This window comes from Anabrus simplex, chromosome 2 (genome assembly GCF_040414725.1).
Source record: "Anabrus simplex isolate iqAnaSimp1 chromosome 2, ASM4041472v1, whole genome shotgun sequence".
NCBI lineage: Eukaryota > Metazoa > Arthropoda > Insecta > Orthoptera > Tettigoniidae > Anabrus > Anabrus simplex.
The window spans coordinates 849,543,518-849,564,599 of NC_090266.1; the positions used below are offsets into that span (position 1 = coordinate 849,543,518).

A 21,082-nucleotide genomic window follows, 5' to 3' on the forward strand; every position below is an offset into this window, starting at 1 on the left:
CTCCATATATGGCCCCTTCTCATATTGTGTTTGCTAGGTGGTGAACTCTGGCAAAAACTTCTAAAACTAAGCCAGTTTGCAGCTGTGAGTGATTTGTGATCGTTTCGAAGACAGAGCTTACGTGTAGTGCTGCTCTTTTAACATTGACATTTCTTTGAAAAGGTGAGCTTTTTACCGACATGTATTCATAACTATATTTCGGTATCTAGTTACCACGTTTTAAAGATGTAGTTTTTTCTATAAGTACTCCCTGTACTGTATTTTCATGTGATGTAGTTTGCTTGTTGACATCCACCTCATGGTAGGAGCTATTTTCAGCTTTATCGTAATGTAAAGCTACTCGTCCACGATGCAACTAAAATGGCATGCAACTTCGATTTGAGCAAGAAAAGTTGAGTGGCTTCGTGTAAACAGTCATGCAATTCGAAAAGTTGCATGTGCCACTCGAATTCTGCGCAACTTCTAAGTTGCGTGCAAAGTCAAAAGTGGCATCGTGTACACAGCGGAAGAGAGGAAGTTGCGCCATCTGAAAGTGGCATGAAAAGTTTAGATCATTTTTGTGGCGCAACTTTCTCACGTGGCCGTCTGCTGTGACATTATATTGATGTTTGAGAGGGTCACACTCGGGAATAAATTAACGTAAGTACGTACCTGTATATCCTTTATTGTAAATGAAATATAACATGCCTCAAAATAGATACCCATCTTAGTAATAATTGCATAATTTACGTAAGTTCATTTACAGGTTACAGTGTCTCAGAACACGAAATGAACGAGGGAGATGACGAGAAAGCTGATATATTTAGTTGAAACACAAGAATGTTTATGGAAGGTTGAGGCAACGGACTACAGAAATAAACAAAAACGGCAGAGAGCGTTCATCACGATGTAAATAGCATCACAAACTTCAGATATTACACGTCAAATAGAGCATGTGAGTATCAATGGCTGATAACTGTCACCTGTAACAAAACAAAATGTAGGAAATTACAATAAGCTAAAAGAAATGATTCTTATGTGTACTGCATACAATCCATATTTTAAAAAATCGGCTTACCTGTTGCTAAATATCTCAATGTCAACACAAGGCGATCCGTTGGTGATATTCATTTTCTCATTAGCGTGTCTTTCTTTTGTATCAACCGCGCTGCTCTTCTCAGCAGATATTCAAAATCAGTCGCTGACTTTCGCAGGATATTCTTACAGAAGACTTGGTCTCCCATGTACAATTCCTGTAGCAAGTTATTAACAACAAAACAATGTTCACGACCTAAAATCCGTTCCCTCATCCAACATTTCCGTTTCGCTCTTTCCCGTCTTTATTTTCGTCGCCATAATAAAATCAGCGATAAGCAAGCCGCCGATAACACCTCACCAGAAGACATGCTTGCTACTATCAACACTCACATTCGCTAGAACAGCTGACTAGGAAAGTTGCATGCGAGAAAACGTGCGCCACTTAAATAGCGTGGTGTAAACACTCGGTGCAACATTTCCTTGGGCGCGCAAGTTTTCGTGTTGCGCAACAAGAAAAAAGGCAAACTTGCGTGCTGTGTGTAAACAGTGCCTGCCATTTTTCTTGCGCAACACAAAAGTGGCATGCAAGTTTTGTTGCATCGTGGACGAATACCTTAAGGAATTTAAAAGTACCTCGCGCAACTTTGAGGAACTATTTCAGAAAAATAAATCACTATAATGACCTAAAACATGAGGAAGTGGTTAACGTAACACTAGGCCGAAAAACAGTTTTGCCGACCGAAATAGAACAGAAAATGTAGAATATTGCCTACACATGGAAACGAATTTATACGGTTTGCATGCAAGTGACTTAAGAAGAATGGCTTTTCAATTAGGCATAAGGAACAATACTACGCATCCTTTTAAGATTTATAAAGGACAGGCAGGGAAGAAATGGCTACAACTCTTCATGCGTCGTCATCCACATTAATCCTTCAGAAAATCTCAACTGCTATCTGTAGCAAAAATTCAGGGGTTTACGCGAGATAATGTTACAATATTTTTCTCAATTCTGAAGCCACAAATGAGAAAAATTCAGCACAATCCCACCAAAGTATTCAACGTGGACGAAAAGGGACTGACAGTAGTTCAGCACAAGAATAGAAAAATAATTGCTGTGAAGGGGAACCGCCAGGTCCATCGATTGTCATCAGCGGAGCGTGGATCTCTAGTGACTGTAGTAACATGCATGTCTTCTGCTGGCCAGTATGTTCCACCCATGTTAGTGTTTCCACGCAAGAATATGAAATGAACTGCTGGATGGAACAACCCCTGGAAACAATTGCTGTAACTCATCCCTCTAGATGGATTCAGCTAGATCTTTTCACACGATGGTTCCAGCATTTTGTACAGACCGTGAAACGTACAGGAAAGGATCCAGTGGTCTTAATACTGGATGGACATCACACCCACACCAGGAATGTAGACGTATCGAATTAGGTCGTGAACATTGTGGGTCGATAGTCTGCCTTCCCACCCCCCACCCCCACCCCCACCCCCACCCCCACCCCCACTGTACTGATCGGATGTAACCATTGTATGTGGCTTTTATGTATCCCTTCAAAACATACTAAGCACAAGAGGTCGGAGACTGGCTAGACTCCCACGAAAATAGGATTGTCAGCCATTTTCAAATTGGCGAACTCACGGGACATGCGTACGTTAGAGCGGCTACCATGACAACAGCCACCAATGGATTCCGGGCAACGGGGATTTACCTACTAAATGAGAACATTTTTACTCATGCAGACTTCTTAAAGGAGAAGTCTGATGGAGAGTCCAGCTATGGCAACGATGATTACGTGCTGCCCGGTGACATTCGACCTGTTCCAGACATCGAACCTAGTACATGCACTCCGCGACGTTCAGTTGTTTTGGTCACTGGTTCACCACATAAAAGTGCGGTTGAAACAGCGATTCAGAAGAAACAGCAGAAGGAAGCAGCGGATGAGGCTAAGAAAGAAAAGAGAAACGACAAACTAAAACGTCAGGTGAGTTCGTCTAGCAGTGGCGAAGAGGATGAAGTCGAATTTGCCTCAACCGACGATGACAATAGTGGTGAAGATGATGCTCAATGCCCCATCTGCAATAGACTGTACTCAGAAGACAGCAAGAGTCAGAAATGGATCATGTGGACTAAGTGTTTCGTGTGGAGCCCTGAAAAGTGCAATGGCAAAGTTACAAAAATATTTAAATGCACTCCTTGTGAAAAACAATGAGACTATACCGGAAAGAAATACTTATCACAAGCAATGATTAATTTGTAACACTTTGTATCTTGTTTTGGTTAGGTATTACACCAATATTTTTCCTTGAGTTAATTAAAGTTGGGGCCATATTTGGAGCCAATATGATATGCTCAGCATAACCTCTTTTTTAAACCCACTTTATTTACTTATTAGTTAATTGTATCATGTATCTGAAATAAGCTATGACTAGAGTGATTTCTAGACTGCATGCATTTTAAATTTCATTTTTTTTTATCGTGGTTAGATCTTCACACAGGTGCGAAGAACAAAATGGGGGCCATAATTGGGGACTTATTATATAAACCGAATCGTACAACTCTTGGAACCGGGCGAGTTGGCCGTGCGGTTAGGAGCGCGGAAGTGTGAGCTCGCACCCGGGAGATAGTGCGTTCGAACCCCCCTGTCGGCAGCCCTGAAGACGGTTTTCTGTGGTTTCCCATTTTCACACCAGGCAAATGCTGCGGCTGTACCTTAATTAAGGCCACGGTCGCTTCCTTCCCATTCCTAGGACTTCCCTGTCCCATCGTCGCCATAAGACCTAACTGTGTCGGTGCGACGGAAAGTAAATAGCAACTCTTGGATTTATTGAAATTCTGGCAGGGTTTTAGCGAGTCAGGAATGGAATTAAATGCTGTTATAGCCTTATGCGCCGGCCCCGTGGTGTAGGGGTAGCGTGTCTACCTCTTACCAGGAGGCCCCGGGTTCGATTCCCAGCCAGATCAGCGATTTTTACCTGGACCTGAGGGCTGGTTCGAGGTCCACTCAGCCTACGTGATTAGAATTGAGGAGCTAACTGACGGTGAGATAGCGGCCCCGGTCTAGAAAGCCAAGAATAACGGCCGAGAGAATTCGTCGTGCTGACCACACGACCCCTCGTAATCTGCAGGCCTTCGGGCTGAGCAGCGGTCGCTTGGTAGGCCAAGGCCTTCAAGGGCTGTAGTGCCATGGGGTTTGGTTTGGTTTTATAGCCCTATGCAATACATTGTTATTTCCATACATCATCGTCGTCATTCTTTGGATATGCAAGTTTCCAGATTGTCGTGTTGCATGATCATGGATTGATGAATTATTGACGAATTTGGGTCGGGGGATACAACTTGGGATGAGGACCAGTACCTCTTCCAGGCGGCCTTACGTGCTATGCTGAACAGGGGCCTTGCGGGTAAAGGGGAGATTGGAAGTGATTGGGTACGAAGAGGGAAGGAAGCGGCTGTGCCCTGAAGTTAGGTTCCATCTCGGCATTTTCCTGGAGGAGGCGTGGAAAACCACGGAAAACCAATTCGAGGATGGCTGAGGGAGGAATCTAAATCCCTACTCAGTTGACCTTCCGAGGCTGAGTGAGCCCCGTTCCAGCCCTCGTACTACTTTTCGAATTTCGTGGCACAGCTGGAAATCGAACCCGGGCTTCCGAGGGTGGCCGCTAATCACACTAACCACTACACCACAAGGGCGGACTCTTTTTCTTATTATTATTATTCCAGGCATTTTACCAACTACTTGGGATTAGCATTATGTGTGGATTAAACTCAGTTTTACGGCCGAATAACTTTTCTGACGTCAACCCTAGTGTGAGGGATGTACCCACTATTGCCTCTTTCTGTAGTGGTTTATATTGTTGTGTGTTGCTTCTAAACGTGTATTAAGAGGAACACACACACAGCTCTGGGATTTAACCAAACGTGTTTCAAGTCCCTGGCCCGGCCGGAAATCGAACCCGGGGTCCCCTGAGCTGAATGCCACTACGCTGACCATCCAGCCAAAAAGTTGAACCAATGAACGTCTAATCGAGAAGTATTATAGTGTGATACTTTGTTTCACAAAGTCTGTTCTGCAGTCTTTTACACATGTTATACGAGCAGAAATGGAATAAGATCACTAATAATGGCTGCAATAGAAACACAAATATTCCTGTCAATCGTTGGTTCAGTGAAAGAAATGTAGGTAACATGTCTCTATTCGGTCCTTTATTTGTTGATTGATGATTCAACTTATGTTGCTTCAACTTGGAGGTCAAGCACAGAGAAGAGAGTTCCATCCTATAGAATGAAAAGTGTCTCGGCTGAAGAAAGGAGAGGGTATGAAAGGATGAAGAAAGAAGTACTCCTTATAGGGTCGCGTTTTGAGAACACCTAGACATAACCAGCGAAGGTCGAGGTGAAACAGGGGAACCAGTTATAGGGAAGTTGAATCAAATGCCAGACACTGTTGTAAGCCTCTGAGGGTGTTTTGTTTTATAAAATGGCACTCTTAAATTCTGCATTTTCCTTTATTTTGTGAATAATCTAAAATAGTATATATCTAGGCGTGGTACGCTTGCTGTCGTTGATACTTGATCCAAGGGAATTAAGCTATCGAGGTCAACAGCCTTATGTACTAAATATTTTGGCAAGGTAATCAGATGTCTAAACACAGCGAGATTTTGTAATTTATTGGGGCTGCGTTTGAGAAGGAAGGAAATGGCCTGGCCATTATTTGTTGTACACATACTGAAGCTGGGAAATTCCTGCACTATGTTCGTAATTTTGAAAGGTGCGTTCTGACAGTTCCTTAGAGGGAGGTACTTTTACTGCCTGCCTGGGTGGGGAGAAGGGAGTAAAGGGTATGGCTGCCATGGAAACGTGGGCGTGCCCACTGCGTTGCCATGGAGATAAGCCTGCTGGCCGGGTCTAGTTGCTTGGAGTTGCCAAACCTCTCACTTCTGAGCGGTCTGAACGAATGAACAAGCAAGCCGGAAACGAGGGGAAAGAGAACGGAATGCAGGAATGTGGCAACACCTTGCAATGGCACGTGCAATGTTCCTCCCTCCAGCCCTTCTGTCAGAATACTTCTTTAAATATTAAATTTATTAACAAAACGAAATACTAACCAGGAATTCGAAATAAATTCCCCTGAGCCAGGCGTGAATTGCGTTATGCACTGACCTAGAAATAGGCACCGTGGTTCAAATCCCGGTCACTCTATGTGAGATTTGTGCTAGACAATGCGGAGGCGGGACAGGTTTTTCTCCGGGTACTCCGGTTTTCCCTGTCATCTCTAATTCCAGCAACACTCTCCATTTACATTTCATTTCATCTGTCCGTCATTTATCATTGCCCCAGTGGAGTGCGACAGGCTTTAGCAGCCGGCACATTTCCTATCCTCGCCGCTAGATGGGGCTTCATTCATTCCATTCTTGACTCGGTCGAATTACTGGAAACAGGTTATAGAGTTTCATTTCACTGGCCTAGAAATGGTCTGGTGCACATTATTCCACGAAGGTAGAAGCCTGTAGAAGTATCGAAGACTAAAACGAAGCCATTGATCGAAACAGTCCATTCCATATGTTACGGTGGAAACAGTTTTATTGATGTTAGACTTCATAGAATGTGACAACTGTTCGCCTTTTGTTCAAGTGGCCTAGTTGACGAGGTTAACAACTGCTGTCCCACAGTGAATGATGAGGTACGAGATAAACTTGACCTACTCTTACAAGAAATACTCGCCCATTCCATCAGTCTGATTTTGAGGAAATGTAGTGAATGGCATGGTCGTGAAATGATGATGATGATGCATATTGTTCTTAGGGGGAAACATCGATGTCATCGGCCCCATAACAATGCATGGGAGATGGTTGAATGATTGAATCCTATATTTGGCGTCATGCACACTTAAAACCTATACGAAGTATTAAAATGAAGTATCTGAGTGTTGGAGCGCGATAGGCGATATACATACTGTACTTTTCCATATGCAGACATCCATTTGCTTTAAGGAGCACGTTCGGTTCCACCATATTTTAATTAAAAATGTATAGTTATTTACCTCTTGAACGCGAGTGGTTATGTGATATTTAAAGCAGAATGTTTTTTATAAAATATTTTTAGGTTTCTTAGCACATAAAACATATTTTTTACTGTTTAGCACATAAAATTCCGCTCCCTAATCATCTGTGTAAACATGTATTCAGGGCTCAGACATGAAATCATCGTCTAAATCTACTTAAATCTATATATACAATTACTACAACTAGGATTTAAAAACATTGAAACTATCCTGAGTTGACAGTGCTGCTGAAACGATTCTACTCATAGAGAAAATCGTAGGATAAAGGATCGATTCCAAATGGTGTCATTTTCGACGTTCTTCCAGTAGTTAACAAGTAGAGGCCTTCACATTTAGTCTCAGAAATATAGCCTGTTCACAAAGTGGTGAACTTATAAAAGTAGGCAAAAGACCCTTTTTGGCTTATATATTTAGAAGAACAACAGAATTTAGTTCTTCTTGTAGAAATTAAATAAATATTCCTTGAAATGTTATCATATTTTTAATGCTCAAATTGCTCTAAAGCATGTTTATTATGATACAATATGTGAAAAAACTCAATCCGATTTCCAGTTAAAATGAAGTGAATACATTAATGAATTCAAAGGAATGTGACTTATACAACAATATTACAAGAAGTAAAACCACTTACCTTATGTAACGGATTAAGGCCATTGTGATCCTTACTGGCTAAGATGTTGGCCGGTACAGGGTCAGCGCTGCGCTTCTGGAACAGCTCGAGGTCGTCTGTTACTGCTCCTTTGTGGACATCCTTAATGGTGCCCTAGAAAGTGACAGTCCTGAGTTAAGTGAAATAATTAAATTTACTTCCATTGCTATTTTCGCGAACATTTTACGTTCAGAGTGTTAATCACTTTTATTTTTATTTCTATGTATTCACTTACGTAATGCAGCCTAGGGCTATGCAGAGAATGGCGTCACATTTCAACATTCAATATTACATCATGTTAAGTACACATTTCGTCCGCCACTGTGGTGTAGTGGTTAATGTGATTAGCTGCCAGCCCCGGAGGCCCGGGTTCGATTCCCGGCTCTGCCACGAAATTTGAAAAGTGGCACGAGGGCTGGAACGGGGTCCACACAGCCTCGGGAGGTCAACTGAGTAGAGGGGGGTTCGATTCCCACCTCAGCCATCCTGGAAGAGGTTTTCCGTGGTTTCCCACTTCTCCTCCAGGCATATTCCGGGATGGTACCTAACTTAAGGCCACGGCCGCTTCCTCCCCTCTTCCTTTTCTATCCCTTTCAACCTTCCCACCCCTCCCCCCCACAAAGCAGCTGAGGCCGCCTGGGCGAGGTACTGGTCATCCTCCCCAGTTGTCAGAAGCTCCAGGACACTGCCCTTGAGGCGGTAGAGGTGGGATCCCTCGCTGAGTCCTAGGGAAGAACCGACCCTGGAGGGTAAATAGATTCAGAAGAAGAAGTGCACATTTCTCCTCGTCTTGATAAATGTTTCCAGTCTCCAAATATACCATCCTATTTTAAACTGCTTTGTTTAACCTCCCACTGACAGCCTCTTTTAGGTACGACGGGCGCCTGACAGGTAAATCTAGGCTAAATCCGTACAAAATGTGGACCCCAGGTAATTGAGAAAAAGCCAGGAAGAAGCAGCAGCTGAAGAAGCAGAAGAATAATAATATTATTTCACTTTCTGTGTATATTCTGGAACTTGTTATTGTCTCGACCACAGAGAAATGTTCAGCTCAACCATATTTTGCATTTCTAATTGTGTAACGAATTAGTTTTTCTTAAAACTTACGTTGAATATAGCCGGTTTATAAAATCCACTTACATGGAGACCGTGTTATCACTTTTAAATTGACGAGGAAATCGGAACTTTTTTCTATTCTTTACCTTCCCAATTTCTTCATATACGTTTTTCTTTTCAAAATATAACAAACTTCGTATTCTTTTAACATGTTGCTTTTGTTTGCGTTGAGCACGTAATAACGTCTTGAGCTGAGCACTATGCCAAATACTGTTTTCGTTTTGTTCATTTATAAATAGCATAATATAAGTACCTGCATGCAAAACAGGTTTCCATCCATGACGGAAACAACTGCGTGTTTCATAATTACGTTGTTCCACTGTAGACGAAGGATTTAATTTTTAGACAATTTTTCTTTTAGTCCCAGAGAGCATAAGGACTGGTATGCGTTTTACCTGAATGTTACCGAAACCACTTCTTTTAAGAGAACTATATCATTATCCGGTAATGGGAATTATTCCCTTGTTATTATTTCTAATGAAGTGTAAGAGAGAGCTCTTATTATACTATTAACAATGAATTATACGTGGGAGTAAAGTAACGTCAAGGTAAAATATACTGATGACTTGATTAATACACCCTTTTAACATTAAAGCTTATGGCATCAGGAGACACGCGTTACAGACAACCAGTGTAAATCCACTTTCTAATTTCTTCTGTTTTGACTAGTTTCTGGGAAGTTGGATCTTGAACGGACCAAACCTGTCCACAATAACTCACATGAAAAAGTTATCTACGACGTCCTACTGCGCCTTATAAATTCCTAGCCATTAAGCTGCAACACTGTCAAGTGCAAGGGCTGTGAAAGCAATCATTATCATAGAGACCTAATAGTAGAAGGGTGTCCGGCTCCATGGCTAAATGGTTAGCGTGCTGGCCTTTGGTCACAGGGGTCCCCGGTTCGACGTCCGGCAGGATTGGGAATTTTAACCATCACTGGTTAATTTCGCTGGCACAGGGACTGGGTATATATGTCGTCTTCATCATCATTTCATCCTCATCACGACGCGCAGGTCGCCTACGGGAGTCAAATCAAAAATAACTGTACCTGGCGAGCCGTACATGTCCCCGGACATTCCCGGCACCAATAGCCATACGCTATTTTCAATGAAAGGGTGAAAAATAACTCCTCAATTATTCATTGCACAAAACGTTCATAAATTAACATCTTGTTAAGCCACTTTTGGCAGGTATAATTTACTGCTACTATATGGTGTGGTATAGAGAGGAAGAGACGTATGTCGGTCCATGCGGTTCCAACACTTTGTCAAAGTTCGTCTGCTGCACGTTTTTTACAGTCTGTGTAGTGTGAATATCGATGTGAGGTCATGGATCAAACATGTTAAGTTAAAGACGGACGGTGACGGTGAACGTACGGACCAAGAAAAAGTGCAACATGGTGACTATCCAGGGATTGTCGAACATGCGGTCGCTTGATGGCTACCCCCGCCCCATTTTTATTAAATTAGCCCATGCAGACGCCAAAAATAAGGGAAAGTAGCAGGCCCCAACAAACTAGAGATGTGAAAAGGACTGGCCAATGTACTAGGAATGTGTACTAGACACGAGCGGAGTGGGAATCCAAGTGTAACCCTTATCGGTATGGCGATGCCTAAAGTAGGACTCGCGTACCACTATACCGGATTCGACCATTACAGTGATGCTCACAGAAGCAGGATTTGTTGAAAAGGCACAATTACAGCAATGAACGACGCTAGAGTGCAGTCAAATGTAGCCGAAGCAATGGGGGCCTTCAAAGAATGGTGGTATGCTACAGACGACGGGCACGCCAAATCGCGCGTAGGGAGACTGGTGACTTGAGCAGGAGTTCGTGGTGTGTCAGTCCAATCTATGATATCTTTATGCACAAGATATCTGTCCTCCCTTTCGGTGGTGTGATGAAGCTGTTGAGATCCTTCACGTTGTCAGTTCGTCCCCCGTCGACTCACGTTTTCCATATTTGTATTACAATGAATCCGCCTCTGTGGTTAATGTGATTAGCTGCCACCCCCGGAGCCCGGGTTCGATTTCCGGCTCTGCCACGCAATTTGAAAATTGGTACGAGGGCTGGAACTGGGTCCACTCAGCCTCGGGAGGTCAACTGAGTTGAGGTGGGTTCGATTCCCACCTCAGCCATCCTGAAAGTGGTTTCCCACTTTTCAGGCAAATGCCGGGATGCAAGGTCTCTGTTCAGCATAGCAGGTGAGGCCGCCTGCGCGAGGTACTGGTCGACCTCCCCAGTTGTATCTCCCGACCCAGAGTCTGAAGCTCCAGGACACTGCCCTTGAGGCGGGAGAGGTGGGATCCCCGCTGGGTCCGAGGGAAAAACCGACACTGGAGGGTAACCAGATAATTTACATTTTTTTTTGCTATTTGCTTTACGTCGCACCGACACAGATAGGTCTCATGGCGACGATGGGATAGGAAAGGCCTAGGAATGGTAAGGAAGCGGCCGTGGCCTTAATTAAGGTACAGCCCCAGCATTTGCCTGGTGTAAAAATGGGAAACCACGGAAAACCACCTTCAGGGCTGCCAACAGTGGGGTTCGAACGCACTATCTCCCGACTACTGGATAATGGCCGCACTTAAGCGACTGCAGCTATCGAGTTCGGTAACCAGATAAGGAAGAAGAAGAAGAATTACAATGGATGTATTCTGTCCAGGATTAGCACTAAATCTCGGAAGTATAATCGCCAAATCGATGTACCACAGATCTCACAATATCGGGAACCTTCTTTGACGTAGACGTGTACCACCAGAAGCGAACGATCACCTTTTTACAATATAGGAGTCGTTTTCAGTCGTCCCTTCTCCTACTGCGTTCCATACTCATATCAGCTAGATCAGATGCGTCCTTTATAGAAGTGCAGTTTTAACCGCCACCCATGTATATGTTAGGCACGATAAGCATGATAATACCTTTAAAATCGAACTTCAGTTATTTTACGTGTCTTCAGTTAATAATATTCTAATACAAACTCAATTGAATTATTGAAAGAAAAATGAAAATCCACAGCCTATTTCCAGTCATTCGACCGGGTCAGGAAGGGAATGAGTGAAGCCCCCATCTAACGGCGAGGATAGGAATTTTGTCGGCTTGCGATGCCTGTCGCACTCCTCTGGGACAATGATTAATGAATGGCAGGTGAAATTAAATGATATTGGAGAGTGTTTCTGGAATGAAATATGAGAGGGAAAACCGGAGTATCCGGAGAAAAACGTGTTCCGCCTCCGCTTTGTCCAGCACTAATCTCATATGCAGTGACCGGAATTTGAACCACGGAACCCAGCGGTGCGAGCCCGGCGCACTGCCGCCTGAGCCATGGAGGCTCTCAATTATTGAAATACTCAATTTTAATTTCACAACGTACACCTAAATGATAAACTACTTCGAAATATACTTAAATCATACATCATTCCAAATAAATAAATAAATAAATAAATAAATAAATAAATAAATAAATAAATAAATGATAATAACGGTTCATACCTTACCAATATCACCTCCCGTTGCTAACTAATAATGGTTAACAGTCTCAAAAACTCGAAGCGTGTCTGCTTGCTTACACGCATTGCCTATGAGCATTAGAAAGGCAAATTTTTATTCACAAGAAAAATGTAAGACCAACAAGCAAGCACGCATGCATGCATTTTTACGGGTCAGCTGATGACGTGATCGTAGCCACGGGACCTCCAATTTTACGTGGAATTCCAACTACTAAAATTTTCAAAATCTTACATCCACTGGCGGGGATTCGAAATGCAGTCGCCTTGATGAGAAGTAAGTATGGCATGCGGCTATAACGCCCCGAATAGAGTGAGATCAGTTTCAAAACCACGTTTTCAAACAAAATATTCTGCTGTCTTTAAGCCTCGGGGCGCGTGGTTGCTATGCTGCTTCGATGTGTGTTCAAAGTTCGTCCGTTGTGGATGTATCATGTACGTTCTCATTTGGTGAGAGATTAGGTGAATGCACAGGCCAAGGAAGCAATGTGACATGGTGGCCATCCAGGAAACTTCGGACGATGTGTGCCAGTTGCATTCGGGCGTTGTCACAAAGCAGCCAAGTTACCACATGGCGCGCTGTGTTATCGTGTGGAGTTATAGTTATAGTTTTGGATGATTTGGATGGGCTTGCGACCAATTGTACGTTTGCTCGATAAATTTCCATACTGAAAAACGTAGTTGCGCATGAACTGCCCATTTTTCTCAACAGACTGACGACACATGTTTCCAAGAAGACGGAATAATGGAACACACAATACGAATATCGTTGGCAGCTGTACAGCATTTGTGTAGCAATTGTGTGTCATTTCAAGAAACAATGACTGCCGGCTCCCAAGGATCGCCTGGCGTTATAGCACATGATTTTTCTTGTGGAGTCAGCTTAACAGCGAGGTTTACCATACTCGACCTGCTTCGACGGAAGAAATGAAAACAAAAATATGAGAGGCAATCGCCATGATTCCCTTTTCATTTTTACACCGAGTCGTGCACAATGTCCACCAAGAGAATGCAGGAATGTCTGCGTGGAAATGGCGACCATCCAACTAATGTTATCTTCTGGAAATACATTCATCATCTTTGTATTTTTCCATTTATGTGGGGTCTGCCTTCTTGCAATATTTCCTCCTCTTCAATCGGTGAAATTCAACAATACTCTGTGCTTTAAACTGGCATAAATAAAAGCTCATAAAGTATGTATTCTGTTCCAATAATCACCCTTACAAAATTTCCCATATTCTAAGCTAGCCTCCTGTACCCCAGCTTAGAAATCTGGCGGCTAAGGTTCTGTCATTTAGGGTTCCATTTTGTATGATTAAGTCAAAACATTTTCATTCTTAACGGAGTGTGAACTGTGGGTCAGTATTTTTCAGACTACATGACGATATACGATATATGTTATTGCTCCTCTACTTTGGGAGTTAGAAACACCGCGGTCATTAGCTCACAGAATGTTGTAAAATGTGTTCTGGTTTTCATCGGTACACCCAAGAGGTTTTAATGAGTGACCTGGCTAAATGTACACTGATGAGCAATAGAATTAGCTAATAACGTGTAACATCCTCTATTGCCCTATTGCCGGTGGTGAAATGGGCTACACAACACATCGAAAGTGTTGGAGAATCACGATCACGTCACAGTCTCCCATAGTGCACGGAGATTGGTTGCAGCAGGGTCCTGGTAGGGCACATCGCTCTCGACAGCATTCCAGATCTGTTCAATACGATTGAACTCGAGTGACGTTGAGGGCCAGGTAAGCAACCTCGTGACCGCGAAGGGTTAAACGAGCCTATCGGCTCCAATTCGAGAGGGATAGACCGTTGCATTTTCTTGATGTACGTACAGGTCTCCGGCAAGAAGCTGGAGGCGAACAAATGAATAGGTAAGTTCTGACAACAGTTCCTATATCGATCACCGGTGAGGGACGTTGGCGGATGTACTAAGGTTCCGATTTTATCCCACATGAACAGTCCCCGTACGAGCATATCACCACCACCAGCCTCAATTGCACACAGATGGCAGGAGGGATCTGTTGCTTCATGCTACTAGCGGCGCACTCGTATCCTGCCATCGGAGTTTACCAACTGGTACTTTAACTCATCTGTCCAGGCAAGCTTTTTTCTACGCTTCGAGAGACCAGTGGTGGTATTCTGTTGCCCATGTCAGTCTTTGTATCTTGTAACGTGCGGACAGCAGTGGTACCCAAGTGATTTCTATACCCCGGCACAAGGAGATATTTTTTTACAATTGTGCGTTACGTCGCAGCGACAGCAAGGAGTTAGTACTGATTGGTATGACCGCTCACACTTCATTGTTGTCCTGCATTGAAATTGCAAATTATATCTGCACTGTGGCCCGTCTATCCACTCTTAACATCCGACTTGGCCAAAAGTGACCCCTGACATCAGCACGCTGTAAACCACGTTAGCTGACCCTGATGGGGGCGGTTTAGCCCGAATCTACAAATTTACGGTTCACTCTAGACACGGTGGTCTGTGAAAAGTCCAGTGTCTCCACGACTTCGGAGATGGAATGGCCCGTACAACTGGCACCGACTGGCTGCGATCAAATGCGTTGAGATCTTGAGTCTTATGCATGGCCAATACAAGATTTAACGATATCACAGTAACGTGCCACGCCCTACTACTACATTCGTCGGGACGACCGCAGTGCCATTTCGTCAAAATTGCAGCTAATTCAATTGCTTGTCAGTGTATAACAAATGAAAATAATCTACTCTTGATGTTTCTAATTAGCTGCGGTCGCTTAAGTGCGACCAGTATCCAGTACTCGGGAGATAGTGGGTTCGAACCCCACTGTCGGCAGCCCTGAAGATGGTTTTCCGTGGTTTCCCATTTTCACACGAGGTAAATGCTGGGGCTGTACCTTAATTAAGGCCACGGCCGCTTCCTTCCCATTCCTAGCCCTTTCCTGTGCCATCACCGCCATAAGACCTATCTGTGTCGGTGCAACGTGAAACAACTTGTAAAAAATATTTCTAACGAGTTCACTAATAATTTTATTTATTATGTATTTATTTAATCCGTTCACCCTCCAGGTTTGGTCTTTCCATCAGACTCAGCGAGGAATCCCACCTCCACCGCCTCTAGGGCAGTGTCTTGGAACGTGAGACATTTAGTCGGTGATACAACTGGGTGGAGGACCAGTACTTCGGGCAGGCGGCCTCACCTGTTATACGGAACAGGGTGTTTGTAGTGGATGAGAGTATTGGAAGGGATAGGCAAGGCCGAGGGAAGGAAGGGGCCTTGGCCTTAAGTTAGGTACCATCCCGGCATTTGCCTGGAGAAGGAATGGTAAACCACGGAAAACCATTTCGAGGATGGCTGAGGTGGGAACCGAACCCCGATTCCTCTACTCATTTGACCTCCCGAGGCTGAGTGGACCCCGTTCCAGTCCTCGTACCACTTTTCGAATTTCATGGCAGAGCGGGGAATCGAACTCGGATATTCGGTGGTGACAGCTAATCACATTAATTATTTATTTACACTTTGTCCGGGTTAATAATGAAAAAAAAAAACCGGGCGAGTTGGCCGTGCGCGTAGAGGCGCGCGGCTGTGAGCTTGCATCCGGGAGATAGTAGGTTCGAATCCCACTATCGGCAGCCCTGGAGATGGTTTTCCGTGGTTTCCCATTTTCACACCAGGCAAATGCTGGGGCTGTACCTTAATTAAGGCTACGGCCGCTTCCTTCCAACTCCTAGGCCTTTCCTATCCCATCGTCGCCATAAGACCTATCTGTGTCGGTGCGACGTAAAGCCCCTTGCAAAAAAAATAATAATAATGGAAAAGACGTTTACATCGTTTCCCTAAAGAGTAACAATTCGATATTTCGAAACACTTTAAAACTAAGGTAGTAATATTCATTCGGAAGGTACCTAGGTATTTTTCAACTTACATGGCTTAGGGCCTGTACTACGACCACCAGATAAAAGCGGGGCTTAAATTTATGAGACAGTTTGCACATATATCTAAAAGATCAGTTGAAAACGCGTACTACGACTTTCGTTTATGTGGAATCTGGGAGAATATTCTCTAGTTTAGTTATACCGTAATTGGAGAGGCAGTTAACGTTCTTAACTGGGACGTTGCTCCCATCCGGGACGCTGTTGTAAGAATCAACATGGCTGCATATCGTGATCAATCTGCATCGGCATGATGCTAGACGAGAAGAAAGAGATGTTATAATGTTATCTATGTAAATATTTATACAATATATCAGGCTTCCTTTCTAGCTATCACAGAGTTTTTAAAGACTTCCCGAGCTAGCAAGTTGTTGCCACTAACTATATGAGTTGCACGCAAGTATTGCAGCAACAAGCTTCCTCTGCACCCATAGTTGTTGCGGCGTTATCGCTTAGTGCCCCTACGCCGTTATTTTTTGGTTCAAGTTCTATTGGTTAAACATTTTTTTACCTTCTAAATATTAGTCGGCAGGGTACTAAAGGCGGTGATATACATTTCCTAATCACTATAGTACGTACCAAAAGTTCGGACTCCATTCCATACCTCTCCACGGCGCTCATATGGAGTAGGGGTATAATTACGTTGTTCAGTGTGATTCGTCCGTCGAATGAGGATGTTAAGGAGGTTATATTCTTTGACATCATAACATATTACTAGGCCTACTATTTACACTAAAGTGAGATAAATGTTTGCCAGTTACTATTCCAACATTGTATTGGAAAAAATAAAGTAACTATTTATTAAATTAGCAACGGCAAATTCATGTATTATTTATTTATTTATTTATTTATTTATTTATTTATTTATTTATTTATTTATTTATTTATTTATTTATTTATTTAATCGGTTTACCCTCCAGGGTTGGTTTCTTCCCGGACTAAGGAAGGAGTCTGACTTCTACCACCTCAAGGCCAGTGTCCTGGAGCGTGAGACATTTGGTCTGTGATACAACTGGGGTGGAGGACCAGTACCACGCCCAAGCGGCCTCACCTGCTAAGCTGAACAGGGGCCTTGTTGGGGATGGGAATATTGGAAGGGACAGGCAAGGGAGATGGAAGGAATCGGCCGTGGCATTAAGTTAGGTACCATTCCGGCATTTGCCTGGAGAATAAGTGGGAAACCATGAAAATCCATTTCGAGGATGGCTGAGTTGGAAATCGACCCGCTACCCTGCTCATTTACATCCAGAGGCTTAGTGGAGCCTGTTCCAGTCCTCGTACCACGTTTCAAATTTCGTGGCAGAGCCGGGAATCGAATCCTAACCGCTACGCCACAGAGGCGGGCTTGAATAATTAATAATGAAATTACTAATCCTCCGCCGCATGCATGCCACCTACTAGTGATATCCAGGTTTCCCAATTTATTTTTACATCTTAACAAAGTTGGTGGCATTTATTACGAATATAAAATTAAACTAGGTCTACGCCGTAACGCGCATCCTCGTAATTAGTGTAGAGGGAAAACAAAATTATGTCGTGTGGTGGGAATTGTTTGGTAAGACACATACATTTTAAAATTTCTCTTTATGTGTAGATTTCAGTCCTAATTCTTTTCTTTCTTTGACTGGAACATCCACATTATAGCCTCATAAGAGTCTAATGTTGGACACTAGTTATACAGTTTCAAGAGAAATAGCGCTATACAAACGAAAACACCACGGTACAGGTATACCACCGCGCTAAATTGCACTATATTCTCAGGAAACTTATTGCCAATGCAATAAAAATGTTACTACAGCCTCCGCATAACAATACCGTAGTTAAAATCCGTAGGTAGTATGTTAGAAAATATGTAACTTCCAGTTTGCTAAACTGTAGTCTACGTATCTGGCTGTTTATCTGACAGTCGTAGTGCAGACTATTAGAATTATATCTTTCGGATTAGTGATCTAAGAGAAGAGATACCGTACTAATTTGAGTTATAAGAAGGAAAACCTTCGCCATGAGATAGGCTAATCTTCGTCAAACTTTCCGGGAGAATAGTGTACTTAAACAAAGTTATGGATAATAAAAAAGCTGATGGCCATGATAAACCTAACCCATGAAGGAAGCAATATCTTTATGGTTTTAATTGCTATTATTTCGGAAGAAGACTTTGTTAGATTTATAACTGCCTTTCTTTCACTTACAATTTTGTCCTGTGTTATTTTCACAGCCAGCTTTTGGTTACTTGTCATTTTTCGAGTTTTCCATTTAATTTATTTTAGCCTGTAGGAAGAATTCGGTACTTCGATTCAATTTGTGAACGGTGTTTGCATAATCATTGAATCTGTAGAATTGTGTTTAACTTTGATCAGTATTGACAAATTCAGAATTGACAAATGTGCTCTCCTGCAATCCCAGCATTTCCCTTGAATGATTGCGAGAGCATTTAAACCCATCTCGGTACGACTACCCTCAATGTCCTGATCAAGCCTTGAATGACCCAAATAGTTTCAGATACTGGTCACCGTTACAATCTGAGCTATGCTAGTGGCTAGATAACTACCGAATTAGAGTATGTCCTCACCATGATGTATGGTACAGCGTCCAACAGCCTCTTCACACGGGGACTGTTGCTCGTCTCCACACGAAGTTTGTCGCCATGTCCCTCCCATAGCATCTGCTGCAGACGACCCAAGTCTCGGTCATGGATCCAGATTCGAATGTTTGCTCGTGTCACCACAAACCCTGAAACACAAAAAATATGTAGTTTGGATAACTTATAATGGTTTAGCTACTGTAGTCGTAGCAAACGGAAGTGACTATGACTGATCAGACCAATCGTATGACTCGCGAATATATCCTACAGAATATTATCCGATTGATTATTTATTAATCCGTCCCTTGAAGACACAATTACACTGGCGGCTGAGGCTGGCTCAGTATTTTGAAAATTATAAGACAAGAATCATACAAATTTACAATTATTCTAGACATGTGCATCTGCTCTTATGAGATAATCTTATACTTGGAGAAACGAATGAATGGATGTCTTCTGAATCGAAATTTACCTAGCAAGTGTTGGCACTTTGAAGTCTGAACTAAAAATGGTAGATGGCGGAAGTGGTAAAGATGGGGATTAGGATTTTTTATTTTTTTTAAATTGCCAGCTCAGTGGTGCAGTAGGATTGTCGCAGTTCTGTTCTCGAGACAGTGAGTGCGATCTTGGTTGAGGCCAGTAGCATTGAAGGATGTTTCAGGGTACAACTCCATGGCGTTGGTTTCCGGCATGTTTAACAACTCTCGCGGGAAGGAATTCCAACTCCCTGCTGGTGCCTCTTAAAGTAGATAATCATTATAAATTTCGAAACATGTTAAATGGAACTTCCCACTTTCGCCGGCAGAAAAACGACCTGCTGCCACGTTCTGGTAAGATATCACCATTACTTACGCATCAGCGAAACCTGCCACAGCGAGAGCACAAGACCGATATGCACATTCAAACAATGCTGGAAGTTTAAATTTAAAATGCTAAATATCAGAATACATTCAACTAATAAGATAGATACCGGATAATTAAAGGGTAACACGAGTCCCAGTTCGAGATTCGGAGTGTTCATGTGCAGTTGTGCTCTTGTACACAAGCCACCGTTGTTCTCCACTGAGATCAACTACGCTAGGTGTCTGACCATGTGGTTTTTTTAAATTGTCATGCCAAAACTTACTCTTTCCGGGAACTGGACTTGTTAGAAATCAAAAGTCAAATCTGAAAGTATCATAGGGATTATCGGTATTAAGACCGTTTCTGCTGTGCCACAGTCAGTTAAAATAGTAGCTTCAACCAAACAGGTTTTTAAAGTTTTCACTACCACTTGCGTTCCAATGCATAACTTTGGCAGGTATAGATTACGTAACAATATAATCAGCTTGAGTAATGGCAAGTCGGAAGGATGTAAAGAATTTAGACAATCTGTAGGGTAATGAACACCTTCTTCACTATCGACTGCTGTGTCTACTCAGCAATGAACCTGAACCTGAGCAGTGAATTTATAGAAAATTGACTCCCTTTGCGAAGTCATTTTTTCTCTGTCCTGTGACAATCGAGAGTCTCTATGCTGGTCAGTTTCATTGTTACGTGATGAACGCACTTTTATCGAATGCAGTGTACTACGACCTACAGTATATTCGCTTTTCATGGCGAGTTATCATAGACTGTATGTAGATAACGACAAATCATTGCAAAAGTTGTGATTATTGTATTGTACCACGTGCAACGAAATGTTTACAGACGGAATTTAACAAGGCGAGGGGTACGAAATTAACTCCAAACAAATCCCCAATCTCCCCAGTGTCAAATTGAATGTGTAACCTGCGGAACGAGCTGTTCACAAACTGAATGAAGAGAAGCCGAGGTGCATCAAATTACCACGAAAACTCCAAACAGACTGTGGAACGAAGTGTTTTTTTTTTGTTTTTTTTTTTTTTTGCTAGTTGCATTACGTCGCACCGACACAGATAGGTCTTATGGCGACGATGGGACAGGGAAGGGCTAGGAGTGGGAAGGAATTGGCCGTGGCCTTAATTAAGGTACAGCCCCAGCATTTGCCTGGTGTGAAAATGGGAAACCACGGAAAACCATTTTCAGGGCTGCCGACAGTGGGGTTCGAACCTACTATCTCCTGAATACTGGATACTGGGCGCCCTTAAGCGACTGCAGCTATCGAGCTCGGTGAACGAAGTGTTCACAGACGGAATATTGAAAAGGAAAAGTGAATAGAATTCATAGCGGAATTCGCAACACATTCACTCTTCTCTGAAGCA

General features: G+C 43.0%; 1 protein-coding gene across 1 annotated transcript in view; it reads right to left on the minus strand.

Annotated features, from left to right (window-relative positions):
• Positions 1–21,082, minus strand: part of LOC136863713 (uncharacterized) — a 562,466-nt gene that overhangs the window by 309,021 nt on the left and 232,363 nt on the right. The window contains exons 5-6 of the mRNA XM_068226053.1: positions 18,849–19,009; positions 7,720–7,851 (exon numbers count right to left, since the gene is read on the minus strand). Of these exons, the coding sequence (XP_068082154.1) occupies positions 7,720–7,851; positions 18,849–19,009 (293 nt within the window). The remainder of the gene's footprint in view (positions 1–7,719; positions 7,852–18,848; positions 19,010–21,082) is intronic.